This window comes from Rhinopithecus roxellana, chromosome 1, assembly GCF_007565055.1.
Source record: "Rhinopithecus roxellana isolate Shanxi Qingling chromosome 1, ASM756505v1, whole genome shotgun sequence".
Classification (NCBI taxonomy): domain Eukaryota; kingdom Metazoa; phylum Chordata; class Mammalia; order Primates; family Cercopithecidae; genus Rhinopithecus; species Rhinopithecus roxellana.
Genome location: NC_044549.1, coordinates 29359293 through 29369598, shown reverse-complemented (window position 1 = coordinate 29369598; position 10306 = coordinate 29359293). Strand labels below are relative to the sequence as shown.

Below are 10306 nucleotides of genomic sequence, written 5' to 3'. Positions count from 1 at the left end.
GAAATATTTCCACTTTAAGAGCTTTCTGGTCCTCACTGGATTTCTCAGCAGGGTAGAGTGTTCTGGATCATCCCTCAGTAGGCACAGGCATGACAGTGATCACTCTGTGTGGTAGAATGACCCCTGCAATTGTCTTTAAAGTATACATAAAAAACTATAATCCCATTACCTTTAGCACCTAAAGAACTAAATATAACTTTCTGGGGCACTGTCCTACTACATTCTCCCTATATACCAACTACTGCATTAAGTTCTCTGGCCCCATCCTTGGAGCTAAGCAGGACAAGTCAACACCAATACCCCATTACAGCATGAGTTTGTGGAGGAAGCATGTGATGAGGCATCAGAACCCTCAAGTACTGAGACTGGCCTAGCTACTATCTGGCCATGTGACACTGGGTACAACATACCTGTAAAATAAGAGAATGAATTATATGTCACTAAGGGTCCAATGAACTTTGGCATTCTGTTATTCCAAAACAATTGTGGCATTTTGTAAGTCTATATAACTGTCTTCTTGGATATTTTCCTTCCCATTTTCCTAACGTTTCTCAAAACAGAAGAAAAAGTTTAAGCCCAATTAAGCAGAAAGATACATTTGAAGTAAAGATTTCAAGTAGTTTCAGAACATGCTTATAATGAAATACACAGATAAAATAGTTGTTCAATTAAGAAACATTTATTCTTTTCTAAATGAAAGTGAAATTGCAGTTGTAAATATGAACTAAGAAACATTGGTTTTACAAGATAACTAGCTATATGACCATGACCTTAAAGTGTGATATGGTTTGGTTCTCTGTCTCCACCAAATCTCATCTTGTAGCTCCCATAATTCCATGTTGTGGGAGGGACCTGGTGGGAAACAGTTTAATCATGGGGGCAGGTCTTTCCCATGCTGTTCTTGGGATAGTAAGTCTTACCAGATCTGATGGTTTTAAAAATGGGAGTTTCCCTGCACAACTCTCTCTCCTTGTCTGCTGCCATCCATGCTCCTCTCTGCCTTCTGCCATGATTGTTAGGCCTCCCCAGTCATGTGGAACTGTAAATCCATTAAACCTCTTTCTTTTGTAAATTGCCCAGTCTCAGGTATGTCTTTATCAGCAGCATGAAAATGCACTAATACAAGGTGCCAGACAAGGTGATTAAAGGCTCTATACATTCTAAATTGTGCAATTCTAAGACATTCTTGGCATTTTACATGCCTAGATGACTGCCATCTTGTTTTGATATTTTTCCCTCACATGTTCCAGTCTATTCTCATTACAGAAGAATACGTTTAACACAGTTACAGAAACAGAGGTTTTAAATAAAGATTTAAAAGTAACTTCAAAATATATTTGCAATGAAGTATACAGGCAAAATTGTTTCTGAGTCAGGAAGCATTTATTCTTCCCCATAAATTAAATGAAAGTGAAACTGTGAATATGAAGGAAAGAACATTTATCTCACAAGGTAACTCTGAATTCTTTTAATTCTGAAACCAGAGACATGTACAACACTTACAGCATTCACACAACATTACTGTCAAAATAGGTTTTTGACTGCTAAAAATGAAAATTCTTAGTGACAAGCTTTAGATATGCAACTTAGCCCACTGGGTATTCACTTCATCACAAAAAGCAACTATAGACAAATAGTTTTTCCCTCTCCCCGACACAAGAAAGTGAAATTACAGACTTTTAAAGCAGAAAAAATTTTCTCCAAAATGCAAATGATTAAGGTCCAAGAAACAAATGAACAGAAGATCTCAATTATACAACTGAGTGAGTGATTTAGTTTGCATATTAACTCCTTTTCTTACTACTTCCTGATATCTGATTCTGGCAATATTTATCCTGTATCTACTAGGCAAGACACTGGGAACACAAAGAAGTTTTAGACAAGGTCCAGCAGTATGCTGGTAAAGGTTTAACAACCAGCTCTTGAGGGAAAGGTAGGTCTTCACTTACAGCATTTACCAATTTCTATGGTGTAAATGCTCCCTCTGTGGCAGATTTCAAGCTAGCAACAACTTGACAACCGGCTCATAAAATCCCTCAAACTAATGATTGTCACTCATGAGCCATTATAAGCCAGCTCCAACACACCACTGTTTGGTCTCCACCTTCAAGTAGCTCATAATCTCTTCATGGGTACCTATTTAAGGGGATATAAAAGAATGGGGAATATTGAGATAAAATTTAAATCAATTATATTTTTTAGGTAGTTTTAAAAGTTAGAAGGAACACAAATTTCTGTGGGATTTCCCTACCTCTTTACTATTTCCCTTTTCTTCTTGCTTAAATTTATTTCAGGAAATTAAAGTGTAGAATACTTGAGGGGAGAGTAAAGGATGAGTGAAATAAGAATTTAAAAAGACAAGAAAAACATACTAAGAAATATACTAACAGTTATGTTTCCATTACAAGAAAAAACCTACTAAGGTAAGAGCAAATATAGTATAACTATTAAAATTCCATCTGCTTCAAGCTCTTTCAGTTCATTTCACAAGTCCTGAAGATTTGTTCTGACTTCTTTGGCTGATGCTTTGATAAAATTAGCTGGCTTCTTTAGCACTATATGGAAGAGCACACAGCTTTACACCACTCACACAAGCAGCTCATAATAAAAGAAAACTAAGCTTCCTTTGCATAGACACCCCTGACCTTGTATCAGATCTTGGGCAACTGCTGACTGGGGTGACCAGGGTATTCTTCTGGTAGCAAAACGTGGAGTCTGCAGGTTGGACATGTCCCCTGTTGCATCAACCATGGTCTAATGCACTAAGGAGCAAAAAGATTTATGTCAGTCTCTCAGAGTTAGCCTAGCAGAGGCAGTTGTCACTCTATGCATCAGGGTTACCAACCAATATGTCTTCTGGTGGATCTTTAAAGCCTTACCCTGTGGATTGTCAAGCCAATTGCTGCAACCATGGCACCTTCCCTGTGGTTTCCTGAACAAAATAGGTGGTAACTGCACAATACCTTTTAGCTAGTTTATTCTACTAGAAATTCTTCCTTCAACCCCAATTTTCAAGTTGATTAGCAATTCTTCCTGACAAGGAAATTGGAGAAACTTGCTATATTCTTTCTTTGGTTTACTATATACTGTTCTCATTTATAATTCAGAAAAAGTCATAACTAATCATACAAAAGTCACTAGTACCTGGTATGAAATGCTTATGGTGTTTGCAGTTAAAATCCCTAGATCATGAATATATTTCTCAGATTTTTTTCTTTGGTGATAATGACAGTCATTTTCGGCTATGAACTATCTGTTAAGTCACTTGCTTGAATACCGACTCTCTAAAAACAAATCATTTTTACCTATATAAATAATGGAGGGCCAGGTGAGATAAGAGAGGATTAATAATAAGCACTATATATAATAGGCCCACTAACTATAGTCATAAAAAATAACCTGAATGAACTATATGCTTTCTACTCATGGGCAATGGCAAAGAGTAGCATACATTTTGTTAAACATATTTCCTAAATTGTCAGAACCTTAAAAACTTCAAAGGGGAAAGTCAATGGCTAAGGATCTTTCCTAGAAAACTTTTGGGATTAGGCGTTTTGTGGATGTATCTTCATATTAGAGCAAATACAAAATATTATTCTGTACCAGCTACCACAAATCATATCTTTGAAATGATGTCTTACAAACATGGCTTGACTGAACTGGCTATTATTCATTTCTCTGAAAAGCCTTTCTTTTCTATGACTACCTTTCCTGTGTCAAATTACATCTCTGCAACAGAGGACTTGGATCCTAAATTATGTATCAATAGCAACTGTGTGGCAGTAACACCAGAATTTATATAAATGCCAAGAATCAACAAAAGACATGACAACCTCACACTTTTTTCTTTTTTTGAGATGGAGTCTTGCTCTGTCACCCAGGCTGGAGTGCAGTGGCCCAATCTCGGCTCACTCAAGCTCCACCTCCTGGGTTCATGCCACTCTCCCACCTCAGCCTCCCGAGTAGCTGGGACTACAGGCGTCTGCCACCATGCCCGGCTAACTTTGTTTCTGTATTTTTAGTAGAGATGGGGTTTCACCGTGTTAGCCAGGATGGTCTCAATCTCCTGACCTCGTGATCCGCCTGCCTCAGCCTCCTAAAGTGCTGGGATTACAGGCGTTAGCCACCACGCCCAGTCCAACCTCACATTTTTCTAACATCAAAACTCAAGCCTGAGTATCTTTCAAAAGCAAATATAGGAGCCTGGGGAGACTAATAAATCTTATGCTTTATGAAAGGGGGCTGTCATTAATTATGGACAAAGAACACCATGTGGTATTTATAGCATGTCAATTTCAAGTGGTGCTGTTGCTGGTTCTGCCACTAGACTACCACGTCAATCGATATTTGTCCCAGTTCTGTTAGAAGGAACTGTCTACTGTGTACGATCTGACTCTCAACATTGTCCCCTTCTGTAGGGTGGATGGAGATCTGACAGGGCACAATGCAATCCATGGTTACGTATGGGAAAAGCATAAATGTTTCTGTGTGGTACCCAAAAGCTCACAGTTATACCCAGTGGAACTTGTGAGACCACAATGGATAATGATGCCTATATACAATAGTAAGTAAGGCAGTATGAATCTCATTTAGCTGATTAATGGGAAAATTTAAAGTGTTACCTGAGCGTGGAATTTGTGAGCGCAAGGCAAAACTGAAAGATTTTCTGGAGACAGATTCTCATGACAGATCACACAAGGCTCTTCTTCTTCCTCTTCCTCATCCTAGGGAAAATACAGAAAATGTTAAATTTAGCTCATTGTTTTCTCCCAAATCTAAATGTGTTCAGAATCATCAATTTCAGTCTTACTGGATTATTGGCTCCTTCCCACGTGGCAGGACCTTGTGAAGTGAGGGGCCTCCATGCTGGTTTTGGGGACTGGGCAGCATTAGGCTGTGATGGAGAATGACTAGGTGAAACACAATTAACATTTGACACTGATTTTCCTTGACTCTGAAAATAAGAATATAATGTTTATTTTTTCAGAATTGTCCTAAAACAGTAAGAGCTGACACATTAGCACAGAATGGGGTATAGTAAGAACTAGCAAAAGGGTAAATAATCAGATTTGTGAGAAATCTTGAACAAAATGGTGGCAATACTTGTATACTCATAGCTAGGTAAAAACAAAAATAACTCTATACATTCTTTTAATTAAAATAAATCTTTCAAGAAAATCAGAAAGTATCTCCCTCTTTAGACTCATTCAAAGTAACTAGAGCAAATTTCAAGGAGGTCAGTTTTATTCTAGAACGATTAGGTAATAGGCATTTCAAAAAGACTGCTGATATCAACTGGTAAGTTGAAGTTGTTATTTACTGTTAATGGATGATTTAATATGATTACAAGTTACTGATTTGCTGAACAGGTTATGGAGATAATTAAAACAGTTAACTACTAGAGTTAAGGGCAGAGAGATGCAGGTTTTTTGGCTGTTTTCGCATTTTACCTGAGACTTTTTGGGGTCAATAAACTGGGAAATCTTGCAAACAATTTCATCAAATGTCAGTCCAGATAAGGACTTTCCATGAGCATCCTTCAGTTTCCGTAAGAAATCTGTAAGCTCCTTTCTGGAAGAGATCAAGGAAAGGAAAGGGCAGTAATGATTTTCCTTAGTACCTTTGAGGATGTGCCCACCAAAGGAGATATAAAATCCTATCATTATGATTGATGTGTATCATATAGACAGGACTCTTTAGGTCTTTGATCTAAAAAAGTGATCACAGGTCCATCTGCATTTATCTTAAACCAAAATGAAAACTCCTAATTGTGTTCATTAATGATACTTAATGTTTTCATGAGTGATAAAGTTTAGTACTTATTTTCCTTCCAAAAAGAGACTTTGTTTTTGAGAGCTCACTAGGTGAAAATTAAGTTCATCCACTTATTTATGCACTGGCTTCTTTATACCATCTCTCAAGTGGTCTCTCGCTCAGGATAACATTATTTTTAACTATGTTGCTATTGGTTTCTCTCTTATCAGTGTTAATAGTTGTAGTTTTGTAAAACTCAGAAAACAAAGATTAAACAGAACAGGAAAGCAAAGGTTAAAAATTACATTAATTATATAATGAAAGAACCCACAATTATTTTAATTGGTATGTTCCTTTTCAACTCCCAAGATCCACTGACCCAAAGCTTGCATCTACATTTTTGATGGGACAAAGTAGAATGAAATATTTTTGTTTCCCAAATGAAGCGTCATGTCATCAGCCTTATGCAGCTACCTTTGATTTATAATGTTTTTATACATATTTATAACAACTGTACTAGAGTTCTATTGTATTATCTATTCACTATTATGAAATTTATAAAATTATAATTTAACAATGAAGTGTGCCAATATATATATTATATGTTTGTACTCAAATAAAAATACTTGTGAAAAGTAGAATTATTTCCTTAGACATGAGTTGAGATAAAAGAAACTTCATTTGTGTAGGAATATAATTAAATATCTTTCTACCTAAGGTAGACTGTGAAAAGCACAGTAAAGTTATGATTTCTTGCATTTTTAGTGTGTTCTCCAACAAAAAAACTATAAGGACTCTCAAAAATAAGGAAATTAGGAAATGAAATCCTAAAGATGTTTGGGCTTATATAGCATACAATCAACTTAAAATTCACTTTGGAGATAGGTTAAGATAATTATGGCAGTTAGTGTCATTAAATTGTGTAAGGTTATGTCTAGTTGTACTTTTAGTAAATGAGCAAACCTAAATTTAAAGTTATTCTCTCATGATTTAAGACTAGTAACTTTTGAACGAAGAGGTTCACCACTGAACACTGTCCCTTCTTGGTAAATTTCTTTGTCCTACCAAGGTCAAGGTAAGGAAACATCTGTACTTTTTTTGTGTTTGTTATGTTTCACTGAAATGTTTCATTGCCACAATTATGGCTATGAAAACTGGAGAATATGATCTGTACCCAACAGTAAATAAAAACTAAGATACCTGGTTTGTTGTGGAAAGGCAGTTTTCAGCCTGTCTGTAATTCTCTCCCAGTTCATCATGGAGGGATCACTCCCCAGACCTGCACTGGGAGGCACAGCGTCTCCCACAGGTGCTGGCAGTGCCCAGGCTATGCCAGTCATCTGTAAGAGGCAGAGAGTTATAGCCCATCAGGTTTAATTATGAAGAAGTTACATTCCTATACCTCAGAAAATGGGTACAATGAAGAAGAGTACTGGCATACACATTCAATTTTTAAAGTTTTTCTCTTAATTAATATTTCTAATTGTTTATTTTAAACTTATTTTTAAAATAGGACAAAGAAAATGGATAGAATGAAGAAGAATACTGACATACACAATCCCTTTTAGGGTTTTTCTGTTAACTAATACAAACAATATTTCTAACTTTATAAATATTTAAAACTTATTTTTAAAATCGGACATGCTTGCTTCAGTAATTACACACATGTACAAAAAACATGAAGGCTGTTTACTGCTGTTTCTTCTTTAACAGTGAAAACTGAAAAAAACCTGATGTCTATAGAGGAATGAATAAATTATGGCACATCTAATCGAATTTTAAAAAATAGAACTGTATGTCTGGGCATAAGAGATATGCATGCAATATGATTTTTTAAAACGTCTATGGCACAGTATGATATTACTTCCTTTTATATTAAAAAATTTAAAACGCATATGTATACACGGAGAAAGGTCTGTAAATTACCATGCATAAGAAGTGATTATTTCTTAGGGATTCAGTTGCACAGTAACTTTGTTTTCTAATGTGCTTACATTTCTATATTATTCACATTTTGTGATTAGCATATATACCTTTATAACAAGAAAGTAAAGTTACATTTTCAAACAACCAAATAAAGATGGGAATACTGCTAGAATTGCTCTGCCCAATGTCTCATCAATGTTGTAGACAAAGGTGGTACAGAAGTTGTTGTGACTCTTAACCATGAAACTGTCAGTTTTCTCCATATTTTATGGTAGTTCCTTCTTAAGATTCTAATTAAATAATATAATAAGTGAATATTTTTGGAGTGCTCATCTGATTACTAAGATAATGATGAACACCGTACCTTTTATGTAAGGCTCTAATGGGTCATTTTCAAATATTAGGTTATTATTCGTGAAAAACTAGCAACTACTAACAGTCATTGTAATAATTTGTACAGAGCCTAATAAGTGAGGAGAAGCAGAATATTTCCCAGAAATCTGAATTTGCTTCAATGTCAAGCTTTACCCCAGGAATCAGAAAGTAATTAGGAGGTTAAGGTATTCTAATGTTTTTAATAAAATTTTATCATAGTTTCTTATAGAATGGTGGGCAAGCAAATTGCAAGAGTTAACACTGTAATATCATGGTAATAAAAAGATGTGTTACTTATTTAGCATGTTAAGGACTATATACAGATTTGTTTATAGACAGGTAGCCTCGACAATAATAAGCAGAGTTCATCTGACCATATATTTCAAAAGGAAACTGTTAGCAATATATGGGGACCAGAAAAGAAAAGAAACAATTAATTGCACCTAAATATAGGAAAATGCAGCTTAGAGAATTTTCATTAATTACATCTAACATCATTCTTTTGGAAGATATTTCTTTAATAAAAAAAAGTTTACCTTCACCAAGATTACAACTGATAATTTTGGTAATTTCAAATTTATTTGTTCCTTCTTCAGGTTTGGATAAAGTTTATCTGGCTATTTGTAGCTGGGAAGATTTATAACTTTACAGTTTACGTTCCAAGGTGATGCTATATTTTATTGTCTGTTTATAGATACAGTTGAAACAATATCCTACTATGTGTGTGTATGTGTGTGGAAATAAAATTTATAATTTAGTTTGTTGTGACTTAGCTTCTTTGCTTTTCAATCTTCCCAACAACCATGCCAAAAAAATCTATTAAAAACATCAATTTACCCTTCATTGTTTCCTGTTTCAGAAGCAATACTATAATTTTAAGGATTCTGTAGTATAAAAACATATTTATCTTTGTATCCCAAAACTAAGCTAGTATCAGTTAAATAATATAAGTAACACCCTGAGCACAGTGCTTGACAGGAAGCATTCATTCATCACCATCACCACCATCATTATCATATCAAATAAATGAACAAAATGAAGATACTCATTCAGGAAGGCCACTAGAGTAATAAAAACAACTAATTAACATCTATTCCACCAAGAAAGCTTTTACCAGGGGGGCTCTAGGTTGGCCAGTCGCAGAGACGACTCCCGGACAAACTGCAGGCATTTGAGGAACAGTAAGTATGGGTCTAAAGAAAGATTCTTTCACAAGGGGTCTTCCTAAGAACTGCTGCATCTAAAATAGAAAAAAATAATAATAACAAACAAAAAACCCCGCACATATTTATACATTTATTTAGAACATCATCTAAATTCATACAGCAATATGGGGGGGGAGAGACACTCATCTGAACTCAAGATACAAAGCACATTAGAAACAATGTATGTCAGATAATGAAATATATGAATATCAGAAAAACAAAGGGCAATGAGATATACTGAAAACAGCATTGACAAAGACAGAAAAGAAATAGATTCTGGTCATATTTCTCTCTACCTAGTTGAATAACCTTGGAAACCAATTTCCTAAACGATAAAATGAGAGGGTTGTATAAAGTAATCATTAAGGTTCCCTCCCAACTGTAATCTTATAGGACTATGCAAAGGAGATTCTCAGGAAGTGTTATCCATGTTGGTGGGCAATACTGATACTCAGAAATTTCACAGAACAACCCAAAGTTATCCATAGAAAATATTTTATATTGGAGGTAATACTTGATGAAATTCTGACTTAATGTTTAGTTCCAAGGAGAGTTGGAGGAGGAAGTGGGATGGGCCTGGGAGATAAACTCTGATATAGTGATTTGCAGATATGCTTGTGGGTATTACTGTACTTCCCAGGGGGTTATGGAAATCTAGACCTTCTTAGCAGCTATCTGTGGAAAAGATACCTTGATGGCTGGAGTACAGAAGGGGGCAGATTTATTGAATATGTACTATGTGCCAGGCCTACTACTGGCATAAAGCGTAAAGCGGGAGTTCAATAACAATTAAGTTACTGAACTTAAAAAATGAGGAACAGCAACATAGCTCTAATTAATGATCCTAAAACTATCATATGAAAAATTAATGGGGAACTTTACAATGGATAGACTGGATTGGCATTTGAGTCTTAACGTCTGAAAAGAATATTATGTACCTGCTGGGTAAGAAAAAGATTTTTTTAAACAACTGGGGAAATAAAAATTCCAACTGGATATTAAAAATTACAATTTTCTTAGGTAAGACAATGGTGTTATGATTATAC

The 10306-nt window shown here is 35.3% G+C and overlaps 1 protein-coding gene across 9 annotated transcripts in view; it reads right to left on the bottom strand.

The window, feature by feature from the left end:
• Positions 1-1364: 1364 nt before the first annotated feature.
• The window catches only part of DZIP3 (DAZ interacting zinc finger protein 3), a 104024-nt gene continuing 95082 nt past the window's right edge, over positions 1365-10306 (bottom strand). For 6 of the 9 annotated variants that reach the window (XM_030940710.1, XM_030940718.1, XM_030940691.1 and 3 more), the window contains 6 exons: positions 9170-9295; positions 6955-7094; positions 5451-5571; positions 4811-4954; positions 4623-4724; positions 1365-2762 (listed from right to left, as the gene is read on the bottom strand). In XM_030940710.1, the coding sequence (XP_030796570.1) occupies positions 2652-2762; positions 4623-4724; positions 4811-4954; positions 5451-5571; positions 6955-7094; positions 9170-9295 (744 nt within the window). In that variant the 3' untranslated portion in view covers positions 1365-2651. Of the gene's footprint in view, positions 2763-4622; positions 4725-4810; positions 4955-5450; positions 5572-6954; positions 7095-9169; positions 9296-10306 lie in introns of those variants that run through there. The other 3 variants (XM_030940700.1, XM_030940717.1, XR_004060040.1) reach the window with 3 other exon arrangements.